The sequence below is a fragment of the Hypanus sabinus genome, chromosome 14 (assembly GCF_030144855.1).
Source record: "Hypanus sabinus isolate sHypSab1 chromosome 14, sHypSab1.hap1, whole genome shotgun sequence".
Classification (NCBI taxonomy): Eukaryota; Metazoa; Chordata; class Chondrichthyes; order Myliobatiformes; family Dasyatidae; genus Hypanus; species Hypanus sabinus.
The window spans coordinates 61634715-61650208 of NC_082719.1; the positions used below are offsets into that span (position 1 = coordinate 61634715).

Sequence of the window (15494 nt, forward strand, 5' to 3'; positions counted from 1 at the left end):
CATTGCAGTTGCTCTGAGCATCATTTAAAAAAATGAAATCCAAGTCTGCATGCCTTGTAAACTATAATGGATGGATTTCCTTTCCTCTTGTCAAAGATGTTTCCAAAGTACCAATTATTATTGCCACAGTGCAGTGGTTTCAAATTGATTTTAGTAAAGTAAGACTGTTGTCCCTCATCTGGGAGTAACCATTTTTATTTTTAAAATTATTTTAAATGGCATATATTTGGGTATATTGCAGAATATGTAAATTAAGTGTTATAAACAATATTGTTTCTTCGGCTCTTTCAACAGGTGACAATTACTGACAATGACAGCAACCCAAAATCTACTGTTGCCAGAGTCATAGTGAAAGTTTTGGATGAAAATGACAATAAGCCTCAGTTCTTGCAGAAGTTTTATAAAGTTAAGCTTCCAGACCGAATAAAACCAGATCGGGAGAAATCCATTAAGCGGGAACCCATCTTTAGAGTTGTTGCTGCTGATAAGGATGAAGGCCCGAATGCTGAATTATCATACAGCATCGAAGAGGGAGATGAACAGGGCAAGTTTTTCATTGAGCCCAAAACTGGCGTTGTCTCATCCAAGAAGTTTTCTGCAGCGGGCGAATATGATATTCTCACAGTGAGTTTATCTTCAATTTTCTTTGTGCTATATGTATCTTGTCTTCATATGTACAAGCTCAGAAATTCGAGTGTTTCTATTTATAAGCAAGCAGAGGTGTTCATGTCTTCCCTTGACTGGACAGTTCAGTTGTTGACTCCTGAATACTGCATCAACCATTCATATATAGGGGAAAAAGGAAAGTAGGCTGTGAGTTTGAGATCCTTTCCATGTCATAATGGATATTAGATTTCATGATGAGGATTGGGAACAACCCAGGTGCAGTCATGAGCTATGTTCCCTTAAACTGTACGCGTGTGCGCGCGCACACGTTTTTCAACCAGCACACGAAGGGAATTAATGTGCGCACAGAAGGTTTGTTACCTAAAGTAATGTAGTAACTAATAATTATACTTACTGATAATAATCTTTTAGCTAAATGTTTCTGCTAACTAGTTAGTCGGTTTTCAAATACCCCAATGTACATCACTAATTTACTTCACTTCACCTTTCCTGTCCCAGTTTGTACAGCTGCGTCACGGCGGCAGCCATCTTTGGCGGACAGTGTTCATATCATAAAGTTTACAAAGATCTGTTTTAGATCCTGTAGATAGCTTATTAAGTTTTTATTGAAAAAAATTGATTCACTATGTCGAATTCAAAAGAAGTGAAGGGTGTGAAGCACAAAAGAACTGTAAATTTGTTTAAAGTTGAATGGCTTAACAAAATAGTAGAAACTGCTACACCAAAAACGTCACAGTTGATACAAGTTTGTTGTTGACTTTTATAAATAGTCTTTGTGTTCATTTAGAAGAAAGGTTTCCTAAAGACGAGATACAAGAATGGTCAGCTTTTGATTCTCCGCAATTGCAGATTGTGACTTCTCATTTGGCGATGAACAAGTTAATGCCTTATGTCTAAAATATCATGATTTTCTAGCTGAAAATACTGTGATAGTTAGACAGTTTAATGATTTCAAATTTTCCGTGCAAGAAAAATTAAATCAAAACTGATTTCAAACTTTGCTCAAATAGTGGCATTTATACTATAAAATGAACAGTTTTGCGAACTTGCACAGTTGATGGACATTGGGGGAACCTTTCTTGCATCTAGTGTGGACTGTGAGCGAGGTTTTAGCCTAATGAATCAACTGAAAAACAAGCTGAGAAACCGTTTAGGTGAATGTCATTTGGCTATGTTAATGAGAATCAAAAGCTGTCAATGGATGGAAGTTCTATTAGTCTAGATAGGGTTTACAAAGAATGGGTAAATGCCAAAGACAGGAGAGAGAAAAAATAACTGAGTGACTTAAATATGTATGTTACTTTGTTGTTAATCTGAACAGTTTTATGTCAAATATTTTGTAAACCTACATAAACTGTGCCATGTGTGCATTCAGTGCGCACACATACTTCTGTCACAGGAAAAAATTTGCACAATTTAAGATTTCTGCACACACTGGTTATGGCTACTAAAAATTAGAGGGAACATCGGTCATGAGCATAGAGTTGGTGGGTAGGGTAGCAGTTACTGTGGTGATTCTAAGAAAAAGTAATGCCTATCCATTCCTTTATTTCCTCACAACATGTTTTTATTTCCAGCAATAAAATAGGCTCTTTTCCCCTTGGGTCTGACTCTGACTCTCTTGGGGTATCTTAGAAAGTGTCAGTGAGTTGCTTATTTGCACGTACTACATCTGCTGTCAATACTTGTTTCACAGTTGGTCGAGGATATTCTTATTTTTATGCAATATTGTGTTAGGGTGTGCCTTTGTAGCTATCACCTGGAAGACTTGCCTCTTCAAGTCATTTCCTAAATGCAATGCTGATTTGGATTAAGTACTAGTTATTTTCATTGTTTATAATGTTCATTCCCTTATGGAATCCTTAATATTTAATCTGTTTAGTAAGAACTGTATTAATCCTCTGCTAGCGACTCTCTTTGGAGACTAACTTCATGTTCTGTATTTACACATCTTTGCATTTGGTTCATTTTGATATCCTTATCTGAAATACATAGCAACAAATAAAAGGAAGAAAAGGGAGGCAATCGTTCAGTTGTCTTCACCTTTGTACTGCTTGAGGATCTCAAGGTTGGGTTGCGTTTAATCCAGCGTGCTTCCATTCCTGACTTAGCTATAGCTGACATTTAAAAGCCCTTTGGGACCAGTTGAACTGTAGGTATCAGCTCTTCTAAATGCAGCAGCCGTCCTGCAAGTAGTGACTGGATCTCAGAATCAGGTTTATTATCACTGGCATATGTCTGTAAATTTATTGTTTTGTGGCAACAGTGAAATGAATAAGTAATATACTTTTAAGTTAAAATATCAAAAAACGTGTGTGTGTGTGTAGTCACAGTGTTCTTGGGTTTATGTGCCTCATATGACGAATATTGATGCCCTGTCACCAGTCTGCCCAGCTAGCCATTGTAAAATGTCTTTTGATAATTAAGGAACTTAAAAACAGCAAACTTAGATATAAGTAGATAAATTAAACATTTTAAAATAAAATACACCACATTCAGGCTTACCAATTCAGTCAACACTTCCAGATGATAAGTCAAGGGACGGGATGGGAATTGGGTTGCTGTCAGCTTGTATATTTGTGCTTCATGCCTCATGCTGAGTCAGGTGGTTAAGTGGGTAAATCCACCGGTATCAAACCTCCAGCGCAGCTCGAACTTTCATAATGCGTTACACAGTTTGAGATGAACAGACCTTTGTGGGGGAATTCACCAAGGTTTCTGTATAGTCCTCATCTGCTCTTAAGTGGTACATATTACACATTTGAGTAATATTTGTATCTTTGACAGATAAAAGTAGTGGATAATGGACGTCCTCAGAAATCAACTATAGCTCGGCTGCATGTTGAGTGGATCATGAAACCTGAGCCGCCTTCTGAACCATGGAACTTTGAAGAACCTTCATTTTCCTTTAGTGTCATGGAGAATGATCCAGTTACTCATATGGTCGGAGTCATTGCTGTGGAACCAGTTGGCACTACCCTCTGGTTTGATATCACCGGTAAGGAATATGATGGTCTTTACTCAACTGGATTTCAGTCTTTTTCCATATAAAAAACATGTTTTTCCCAAATTGCCTACTTTACATTAATAGTCAATTTGAATGCAGATTTTGTTTTTGGATATTTTTTTCTCTTTTTTTTTTGGCCCATCTATTTTTGAATTTGGTACACTTTCCAATAGGGCAAAAGAGCTTACCTCCTTCCTAGATAATGAATCTAGGAGATGATCACAACTTGCATCATATCAGGCCAAGTCATTGGGTATACTTAAATTGGGTGTTGATTGATTCTTGATTAGTAAGAGTGTCAAAGGTTACAAGGAGAAGGCAGGAGAATGGGGTTGAGAGGGATAAAAAAAAATCAGCCATGATGTTATGGCGGAGAAGACTCGATTGGCCGAAAAGCCTATTTCTGCTCCTGTGTCTCAAGGAATTATTAGATTGTGCAACTTCAGCTGAGCCCACAAGCCATGGAAGTATGAAAAAAAAAGACATTTTCTTCAGTGGTCCATTTCCCAATAACTAAAATTTGACAGTCAAATACCCATCCCTCCTTTACAGTTAGGAGATGAAAACTGAGCCCAGTCCTATGTCTATGTGGAAATTGCCACAGTATTTGATAGAAAGCAATCAGATTCCTAATCCCTGGTTGGTTTTACTGCCAGTAAAAGTCAGAATGGATTATGACAGTGACCTAGTGTTTACTGAGGAAATCTTAATGCCTTCTTGGCTGTGCCATTATATAAAGACCATTATCACATTTTTTAAAATTAAGGTGCACTTACTGTTTTTTTTTACTTGAACCACTTGATTATTAATGTATTCTACATATAGAAATGCATGAATAAATGAGTGAAAGATAATAAATAAGTGAATCATAAATGCCAAACTGCAAATTGGAGGTAATTTTCAGAATGGACATGCTATCTACTGTTTAGATATAAATTAGAAATCCTTTTTGAAAAATGAGATTATAACAGTACAACAAAATTATTCATATTTGTTTATTTTCTTAAGTTAAAATAAGACCAACTATAGTATTACATTAGATCAGTAATTTTTGCATTGAATATAAGATCTAAGTCTATTTGGTGATGGTTCTCTATTTTCCTTCGGCTGATAGTGTTGAATGCAAGCATGTGCATGCTATTATGTTTACAGTGCAGTTTGCTTAAAGACTGGGAAATGAGTTGTGATTATTTCACCCACACTCCTGATGGGGAACAGCACTCAAAAAGTGAGTGCATCTAGGTCACAGAGGCTTGGCCTTGAAGTTTCTCCTTACTAATCCTCACAGACAAAAAAATCATGAAGCATATCCTCCATGAATGCTGTTTTCCATCAGGAGCACAGGATTATAGAAATAACTTTTATTGTACTTTTTATTATTTTTCCTCTTGCTATGTACCTCTTTATCCAGATTCCTGTTAACTAATCTCATTTCTTTTCTTTTCTATCCTTGCTGCCTTTTCTGTCTTCGACTATATTTCTGGCTCTGCAAGGTGACAATCAAACTAGAGAAATGTTTTATATCTTTCAGATGGCTTGTGACCTGAACTGTACAGCAGAAGGTATCTTCTGCCATCTCATAATTATACTTTGGTACTACATTATGCAATCTATTAAATAGATTAGTATTTGAACATTTACATTTGCTGTTTACTGTTCATAAGCTAAGAAAAAATGTCCAAATAATTTATACTTTTGTCTGAAAATTAGCAATTCTAGCACTATTTATGATGTAATTGATTGCATAAACTGTTGATTCGCTGTCTAATTCAATAGATTTGTTCATTCTTTGTGTATAACTGTCACTGTATATTAAGTCTTACACTTGCATGCACCATTTTTTAATGTTTTAAATAAAGAGCTTCCATAAACCTCCTTCTTAAAGTGCTAGAGCGCCAGAATAGGTAGTAGGGAATGATTGAAATAAATGCACAGGCAAACTATTATAAACGTGGATGCAGAAATTTAAAAATGATATATTGGCTACATGAGTAACTTAAAATACTGTGAATGGTTTATGGTTATGTTATTCCTATATTAAAACCAAGCTTTATCTGAAAAATTACTATTGGTCATGACTTTCCATATGTGACATAGTGGTGTGGCATATATTTGAAAATTGCAAATGTTGGATGAAGTAACAGCTTTATGACAGACAATATTTATTTCATTCAGTTCTATAAACATTTGCTGTTTTGCATTAATGACAAGAGGGAATAATTAATAACCACAAGCAAATCCAAGTTCTATTAGGATCTAAAATTACATTAGACCAATCAGATATTTAAGCTATTTGATTTCTGATTAGAAAATAACTTAAGTTAAGAGAGTGTTCAAGATTTTGCCTTTATGTGATATAGTTCCATACTAATTGCTTATATTAATGACTTTTAGTGACTTACAGACCTCTAAGTATATACCTATGCATTGTATAAAGGTAATTAGCTAATGCTTCAAACAAAATTCCCTTTTATAAAAATAGTGGTTAGAGTGTTCAAAACTGGATTCAGTCATTGGAATTGCAAAAACTGCTATTAACATTGGAGATTTTAGAAACAAAGTATTCAGCATAAATCAACAAATCAGAGAAATCCTCTGTTCAGTTTTACTGATTTCTTTTTGTGGGCTGAGTGGTTATATTAACTATGTTCTGAGGCAACGAGAAACCGTCTGGTGTACTTGGCAGCAAGTAATTAAAATACCACGGTATTTATGAGGTCCCACCTACAAGTCATCAAACTTATCTCCAGATGTGACATGAAAATAATTCCAAACAACAAAGGACTCTGCAGATACCAGAAATCCAAAGAGTAATGCACAAAATGCTGGAAGACCTCATCAGGTCAGGCAACATCTATGGATATGATTAAATAGTTGATATTTAGCTTGAGATGTTGACCCTCAAGATGTTGCGTGACCTACAGAGTTCTTCCAGAATTTTGTGTGCATTATTCTGAAAATAATCCGAGTTGGATCTTCACATCTACAATCTTTATTCTTGGTCATCTTAAAAAAAGTTAAAGTACTAGTTATGCAAATCACCAGTGCAATATTTAGATGATGTGCAGATACTTCGCTATGATGTTATTTAGCATTGTAACTTAAAGAAATGTATGTTGATATATCTCTCCTTGTGATTAATAAAGTTAATTTGTGTATTTTTCTATGGATATTGGAAAATGCTAAACTCTCAAGTTTAGTTGGCTAGTCTAATTGAACTGTTGAAATTCATAGTATTTACTGGGGTATATGCAATAAAACTTTCTCTGGAAGATGTCTAAATACTGAGGAAATTAAGTAGGGAAATCAGGAAGCACATTTTCACATGGTAAGGCTCACTGACTTAAAATATAGTGTATCTTGAGTCAAGTAAATTTTTGATATTGGGATTCCTGGCTCTTTATTACTTAAGGGTATTAAGAGATATACAGCAAAGATGTGTGCCTAGAGCTGAAGCCCCTGTAAGCCAAGATCTAACCGAATGGTAGAAGTCCCAATTTATTCCATGTAATTTAATGTTGCATAGCGATTCTCGGGATTGTTGCATAATTTTATAATGCATAACTTAACAAAATACTCTTGAGGACAGTGATCTCCAAAAATCCTAAAGATATGTTTTTCTCATGGACTTCACTGGGGTCTTCACTGGTGTTCTGCAAATATTTTATCTAAAGTTTTAATGAGCAGGAAACAATTAGCTAAGAATGAACTTAATTTTTGTGTGTTCAGTTTCTGGCATTTCAGAATTGATTTAGTCTGCCAAACAGTGGCAGTCTGTCAATTACATTGAGTGGTCTGTAGTCACGTACAAAGACAGAATGAAATCTCAACTAATTGTTAAATCATTTGTAATCATGATGGTTAAAGGAGAAATAGCACTTCTGGGCATATTTCATGGCTCTGAATTCCTGAAGATGAGAAGAAAATGTTATACTTTTGTATGCTAAGAGGTTTTCATGTGTACAAATTTGAATTCATGAATTATGGTTTTGATCTCCTAATTTAACATTGAAGCCACTAACATCAATATTTATAATGAAATCTATATGTAAATGCTTTGTATGGTGAAGTCTATTATGATGTCCCAACCTTTTCATAGTCAATGAATGAATCAACTGATTTAAAATAATCTGTAATTTATTAATGGTTATAATCAGAATGCCAGTTACAATATTCAGAGATATTGATGCGGTACAGTGGATGTTGCCCGGCTCCAGGAACCTGTGTCATTCCCTAAATCTAGTTGTGATCCCCTTCTCCCATACCAGCTTCAAAAAAAACCCAAGAATACCTCTGTTTTCCTCTTTCAGTGTGATGTCAACTTTCCTGTTCTTTTTGTAGTGAGTGTAGTTCTGACATTTGAAAGGTACTTGTCAAAATATACACCCTTCCATTTAATTGAACAAAAGGCAGAGATTAGTAGGTTCTTGATTGGACATGGCATCAGAGTTTACGGGGAGAAGGCCGGGAACTTGAGTTGAGGAGGAGGTAAGAAAGGATTAACCATGATTGAATGGCGGAGCAGACACAATGGGCCAGATGGCCTATTTCTACTCCCTATGTCTTATGGAATCAAAATTAATATTAGCAAAATGATTGGGAAAGAATGGCAAATGGAACTTCTTTTGTATCAGTTTCCTTTTGTTTTGCAGTAGTTATATTTGATGACATTCAGCTTTTGCCTGCTGAGTGAAATGAGTTCAGTTTTTTAATTTATGGATAACTTGAAAGTTGAGCAAAATCGGTGGTTTATATTTCTACCTTTTCAAATGTTTAAATCCAGGTGGCAACTATGACAGTCGATTTGATGTGGACAAAGGTAGTGGAACCATCATTGTTGCTAGACCACTTGATGCAGAACAGAAATCGAATTACAATTTGACAGTGGAGGCAACAGATGGGACAATGTCCATCAGCACTCAGGTAATTGAATTTCTGTTAAAGGATTCTGATTCTTAAAAGAACATTTGCTTTGGTTCTCTTGAGACATGTAGTTAATTTATAGTTATATAATATTTTAATCATCAGATTAATTTTTGGTGTAATATTAACTGTATTTTTCTATTTATTTGCAACATGCTGTTTGAATTTTATTAGTAGCTTCTCTATTGTCATCAGACTGCTGATTTTGTAATTTTGAATAACCGAAGTACGATTTTTTTTCTCTTTAACATGTTCTGAAATTGTATCAAAGCTATAATTGTTTTTTTTACAATAAAATTAGATGTGTAGGTTTAGTCACCGTGCTGAATTGCACAAGGTTTTTGTTGTCTTTTGCTGGGGAAGTTTTGCAAGCTGCATATTGGCAGTACAATTTTTTAAAAAAAAGCTTCAATTCATTAATTTCTGTTGCAGCATTGCATTTTAATAAAAATGTAATAAAAATTAAAAAAAACTTGGCAAGTAAGTTATTCAGGTTCAAACATGGGAAAGAAATTATTAGTTGCGATGTGAAAAGTCTACAGCACTAGAATCCAATTTCAGTTCTACCATAAATTGAAACTCTTAAGATCTATCATTGAAATCATAAGCAAGTTGAAATTCCCAGATGGTAGATTGGAAGATTATTTATTTTTCCCTAAATAGAATAATTCCACACTTTTGAGAATTTATTTATGTCCTTAAAGCCAGAAAGGTCACTGGAGGATTTTTACTACTTGACTGAATTAGGACTAATTATTTTGGACGGGGAAAATTGAAATAATTTGAGTTACATATATATTTTACAGCTGTGAAATGAGTATGAGTCAGATGAAAAGTTCTCAATAAAACTTGCACTGAAAATAACACATTGAAAGGCTACCAGTGGGTTCCTGCAGCAACGAAGCAATGGGAAAACAGTGAACACTCTGTACATTTCAACTGATGATGTCATTTAGTACATTAGCAGTCTCACATACCTCTGAGCCCCCCCCCCCCCCCCCCACCCCACTCCCTTTCTCCCTTTAAAATCATCCACTCTTGTATTAGCCATTTCTGCCTGGGAAAAAAGTCTCTGGCTATCCACTCAATCTATGCCTGTTTATCATCCTGGACACCTCTTTCAATTGGCCCAGTCGACGTTTCGGGTCCTGACGAACGGTCTTGGCCCAAAATGTCGACTATGCTTCTTCCTATAGATGCTGCCTGGCCTGCTGCATTCCACCAGCATTTTGTGTGTGTTGCTTGAATTTCCAGCATCTGCAGATTTCCTTGTGTTTACCTCTTTCAGTTCATCGCTTATCCTCCATTGAAAAGGCCCAGCTTGCTCAACCACTCAATGACATGCTGTCAAATCCAGGCAGCCTCCTGGTAAATCTCCTGGTAACATGGCAGGGTTCTTGGGAGGATGGGAAAGAGATGCAAAGTGTAAATGAATCGTTGGATTGGGAATGGTAAATCATGTGAGCCTTTTAAAAGCAATAAATAGATCTGTTCTATGTATGAAGCTAGTTAGAATTTTTCTGGATATTCCATAAACTCCTTGCACAATGTCAGCAGAATATTAAGGGAAATTAGAGAACTGATGATTGATCTACAGGCGAGGCCATGATAAAAAGTTAGGAAGATGTCAATGAAAGTGACTTCAAATTAAGTGACTTGTGCATAACATTTACATGACAACAATAGTTTGCTTTCATGAAAGATCTTTAATGGTGAGGGAGTCGAAGATAGATTAGAAAGGATACTGAACTTATTATTTAAGTAGGTGTTGGGGACATTTGAAAGGAGAATATGAGGATATTGTGTGTCAGCCATCTCTATGGTTACCAGTGAAGTGGTCATATGGTGGTGGTGTAAACAGATCAGAAAAAGCAATACTAGAGTAAAATGCATCTTGAGGAAATATGCACCAAATTACTCAGTAAAATCACTCAGAATGTCGCATCAGAAGCAAATAACAGAATCTTTGTTGTGTTGAGACTGAAAGCCCAGGCAAAAGAGCAGAATCTCCAGGGTACTTGCCCCTGATCAAAGCCACCTCAGGGGAAGGATCAAGTTTTCTGAAGCCATTTCCTCCATAGCTCACTCCTGTGGTAAGCCTTTCACACAAAAAAAGAACATAATACCATGAAGATATAGGAGCAGAATTAGGCCATTTGGCCCATTGAGTCTACTCTGTCATTTCATCAATTTTCCTCCTCGGCCCTGATCTCCTGCCTTCTCCTCATATCCCTTCATGTCCTGAGCAATCAAGAATCTTATCAACCTCTGCCTTAAATATACATAAAGGCTTGACCCCCCCCCCAGCTGCCTGAGGGTAAGAATTCCACAGATTCACTACTCTGGCTAAAGTGCATAACCATACACTTCCTGACACCGTATTCCATCTGCAATTTCATTGTCCATTCTACTTCCTCAAAACTACCTGCCCCTCTACTTAACTTCATATTGTCTGCAAACTTTGCACCAAAGTCATCAATTCCATCATCTAGATCGTTGACATATAACATAAAAGGAATCGGTCCCAACACAGCCCCTTGTGGAACACCACTAGTTGCTGGCAGCCAACTAGAAAAAGCTGCCTTTATTCCTACTCTTTGCCTCCTGCCAATCAGCCACTGCTTTATCCATGCTAGAATCTTTCCTGTTATACCATGGTCTTGTGGCTTGTTAAGCAGCCTCATGCGTGGCACCTTGTCATATTACTTCTGAAAATCAAAGTGCACAACATCAACTGATCTTCCTTTGTTTATCTTGCTTGTTATTTCTGCAAAGAATTCCAAAGTACCCTGAGACTTCATCCTTAATAATCAATTCCAACATTTTCAGGACCACTGAGGTCAGATTAATTAGCCTACAGTTTCCTTTCTTCTGCCTCTGTCCCTTCTTGAAGAGTGAAATGACATTTGCAATTTTCCAGAAAGATCTTTTGAAAGATCTTTACTAATGCCTTTACAATTTCTTCCGCCACCACTTTCAGAATCCTGGGGTGTACACCATCTGGTCCAAGTGGCTTACCTACTTCAGATCTTTCAGTTCCCCAAGTACTTTCTCTTTAGTAATGGTACCTTCACACACTTCCTGACCCCTGACACCTGAAACTTCTGTCATACTGCTAGTCTCTTCCACAGTGAAGACAGATGCAAAATACTTATTCAATTCATCTGCCACTTCCTTGTCCCCCACGACTACCTCGCTAGCATAATTTTCCATTGGTCCAATATCCACTCTCACCTCTCTTTTACACTTTATGTATCTGAAGAAACTTCCGGTTACTCTTTAATACTATTGGCTGACTTCTTTCCCTTTCCTTTAGAATACTTCTTCCTCTTTGGGATGTATATATCCTGAGCCTTCCGAATTGTTTCCAGAAATTCCAGCCATTGCTGCTCTGCCATCATCCCTGCTGGTGTTCTTTTCCAATCAATTCTGACCAACTCATTTCTCATACGTCTGTAATTCCCTGGACTCCACTGTAATACTGATGCATCTGGCTTCTCCTTCTCAAATTTCAGGGTGAATTTGGACATATTATGATAACTTGCCACTAAGGGTTCTTTCACTTTAGGCTCTCTAATCAATTCTGTTTCAGGGCACAACACCCAATCCAGAATAGCTGATCCTCCCCCAGTGGGCTCAGCCATGATCTCCTCTAAAAAGCCATCTTGTAGGCACTAGAGATAGTCCCCCTCCCGGAATCTAGCACCAACCTGATTTTCCCAATCTACCTGTGTTATGAAATTGCCCCATGACTATAGTAACATTGTCAGTTTGCGAGCACTTTCTATCATCTGTTACAACATGTGGACCGCATCCCACTACTGTCTGGGGATCTGTAACTCCCATTAGAGTCTTCTTACTCTTGCAGTTCCTGAGCTCTATCCACAATAATTCAACACCTTCCAACCCCATGTCACCTCTTTCTAATGATTTGATTTAATATTTTACCAACAGTGCAATTTCTGCCTTCCTGCGCCTTTCGATACAATGTGTATCCTGGGTCATTAAGCTCCCAGCTATAATCTTTCAATCACGATTCAGTGATGCATACCTGCCAATCTGCAACCGTTCTGCATGTTCATTTACCTTATTCCATATACTGCACGCATTCATATATAATGCCTTCAGCCCTGTATTCACCCCTTTTCGATTTTTGTCCACCTTTTACTTTGCAACTCATCCTGTTGGCTGCAATTCTGCCCTATCAGCAACCTCTCCTCAATACACATTGCCTCTTTACGTAAACCAACTACCTCATCTTCAGCAATATCATCCACCTTTCCTATGATGCTTCTTGCATTGCAATATATGCAGCTCAGGACACTAGTTGTACCATGCTCAACCTTTTGATTCCAAACTTTGTCAGAGATCTTACCGACATCTGCCTCCACATCCTCTCCATGAACTGTTCTGATGCCCTGCTTCACAGTCCTCTGTAGCGCTAGTTTAAACTCCACAGTGCAGCATTTACAAACCTTCCAGCTAGGATATTAGTCCCCCTCCAGTTCAGCTGCAAATGATTCCTTCTGTACAGGTCCCAGCTTCCCTATAAGAGAGCCCAATGATCCAAAAATGTTACACCCTCCCTCCTACACCAACTCTTTAGCGCCTGTGTTCACTAAAACAAATGTCCATACATTGCTGCTGGTAAACTTCTCTGCCCTTTAATTCATAGGGATCCACTCCAGTGATGCCAAATCTTTCAACCCTTTACCCCCACTGCTTATTCTATACCCTTCATCATATGATGTTCTTGTATTCTTTAGCCTGTGGTACGTACATAAGATCTCACTAATCTCCAATGCTGAAGTGTTATTAAAGCTCTGCCCATTTTATTACCTTGCCATCTTTTCAATGAGGAATTGAGAAAATACGTAGTTTTGTCAGCAAAATTAAGCACTTCATGTGCACTTAATAAATTAATTCAGAATTGGTCTTCTATAAGATTTTTGCAATTTTGAGAGAGATGTAATTTCCATTGCTCTTTTCAGTGGGTGGACAAGAAGCAAATTGCAGTCAACTCCAAAACTACTCTTGAAAGTAGGAGTTAGTTGAATGATTGCAAAGATGAGCAAGACTGCAACCTTTGAGGATCATCATTGAAAATAATCTGCATTATCAGCACAGATAGTTTTGAAAATTATTAATATTTTGCTTCAAAGACAGATTTGTTGCTTTAACACACTGTTCTAACTTGGTAATTTCAGTAATCATTTCAGCCTGTAATACTTAACCCAAGTGGCAATTATCCATTTTTAACATAAAATTATTCTGTACTCTTGCTGCATTACAGTGATGAGTGTTAAAGCTTTGAATGATGAAACTGGTATTAGATTGTGAGGTTTTCTTGAGATATTGAAGAATATAGTAATTCTAAAGTGATCAAATTCTACTTCCTTTCAGGTATACATTAAAGTTATTGATACAAATGATCATCGACCTGAGTTTTCCAAATCTGAATATGAAGTTAGTATTCCGGAAGACACAATTCCTGAAACGGTAATTCTGCAAGTTAGTGCCAGTGATAGGGATGAGAAGAACAAGTTGATTTATACTCTTCAAGGCAGCACTGATCCAAGAAGTCTGAAAAAGTTCAGGCTGGATCCTGCTACTGGTGTTCTCTTCACAGCAGAAAAACTGGACCATGAGACCAAACATCAGCATGTTCTTACTATTATGGTGAGTTTGATGTGCTTTAAATGTGGTCCGGCTGTATTTTAGTTTTTATACCTGCTAATGCTCTGTAAACATTTTTCCAGCATATCCATTGCACCTTTTTCATCTTTTCATCAATTATGTTTGACTGCAGTCATCAGAATGAAGGACGGACTTGGTTCTCATTCGGGTGAAGGATCAAAGTACCAGAGACTGGAATATTTTTCCATGTCTGGAACTCATTTTACTTCACCAGTGATTTATGGTTCTGCAGTTCCACCTCCATGGTTACCTGTAACAGCTTGCCTAATGTGTTAAAACAGCACTTTACGATATACTGATGCAGTTTCTAACGTGAGTGAAGTACGCACAGACACTAAGCAGCAGACCATAGTGTTGATCCAGCTCTACTGGTAGTCAGTCATCAATACATTTAATGATAGATTTATTCATCCAGTATTAATTACTTTCCTAGCAACGTTCAGATTATAAAAAAGTTTCTGTAGTGGTAGCAATTAACACATTTGGCCTGTGAGTGTGATAATGTGTTGCTGAGGACTATTGAGTTGCCCCCAGTGTTCTCCATTGATTATGGTAACACTGACTGATGCACTCACATGGTGTATTTTGCACACAACTGGTGATTCACCTTGTCTTGTGAGGAGAGGATGTAATAATATGGAAGTTGCCAATGCATAGTCAATTCAGTTACTGTACTGTCAGTGCATGTATATTTAAGGAAATCCATGTAGATTCAAGAATCTAATCTAAGCTTCCTTGGGAGAAATGCAACATCTCCACTGGATCATGGGAATCCCTGTATCCAGAAGCCCTGTGTACTTGGCAGATAGAGCACACAACTCAGAAACTGCCTGCTCTATCAAGCACCTCTTGTCCAATCTGCGGAAGAGCCTGATCTCATCAGTCACTGCAGAACATACTAGTACAGCTGAGCCTTCCTCAGTCTCGAAGGACTACCTGAGTTGAAGAAGATATGTGTTATTTTTGAGTACTAATGCAGAATCCGTAAGCACTGATCTGTTGGTGTTCATTAAACTGGTTCATAGATGGCTCATAATGCATTTAATGAGTTATATGCTTAGTTGCTGTTGTCATAGCACCAATTTCTACGTTTCTTCCAACTTCCACATCCCCTCCCCAAAATTAATATCTTAGGCTTCACATTCCAGTTTTCTTTGATCCTTTTTTTTCTCTTGAAAATAGGAGAACAGATTAAGAATATTATTTAGACCCCTGAATCATTTGCAGCAGGATTTCCCCT

The 15494-nt window shown here is 37.1% G+C and overlaps 1 protein-coding gene across 7 annotated transcripts in view; it reads left to right on the forward strand.

The window, feature by feature from the left end:
* The window catches only part of fat1a (FAT atypical cadherin 1a), a 175492-nt gene that overhangs the window by 105854 nt on the left and 54144 nt on the right, over nt 1-15494 (forward strand). For 6 of the 7 annotated variants that reach the window (XM_059989300.1, XM_059989301.1, XM_059989305.1 and 3 more), the window contains exons 5-8: nt 295-624; nt 3415-3625; nt 8418-8557; nt 13961-14236. In XM_059989300.1, the coding sequence (XP_059845283.1) occupies nt 295-624; nt 3415-3625; nt 8418-8557; nt 13961-14236 (957 nt within the window). Of the gene's footprint in view, nt 1-294; nt 625-3414; nt 3626-5165; nt 6598-8417; nt 8558-13960; nt 14237-15494 lie in introns of those variants that run through there. The other variant, XM_059989307.1, reaches the window with a different exon arrangement.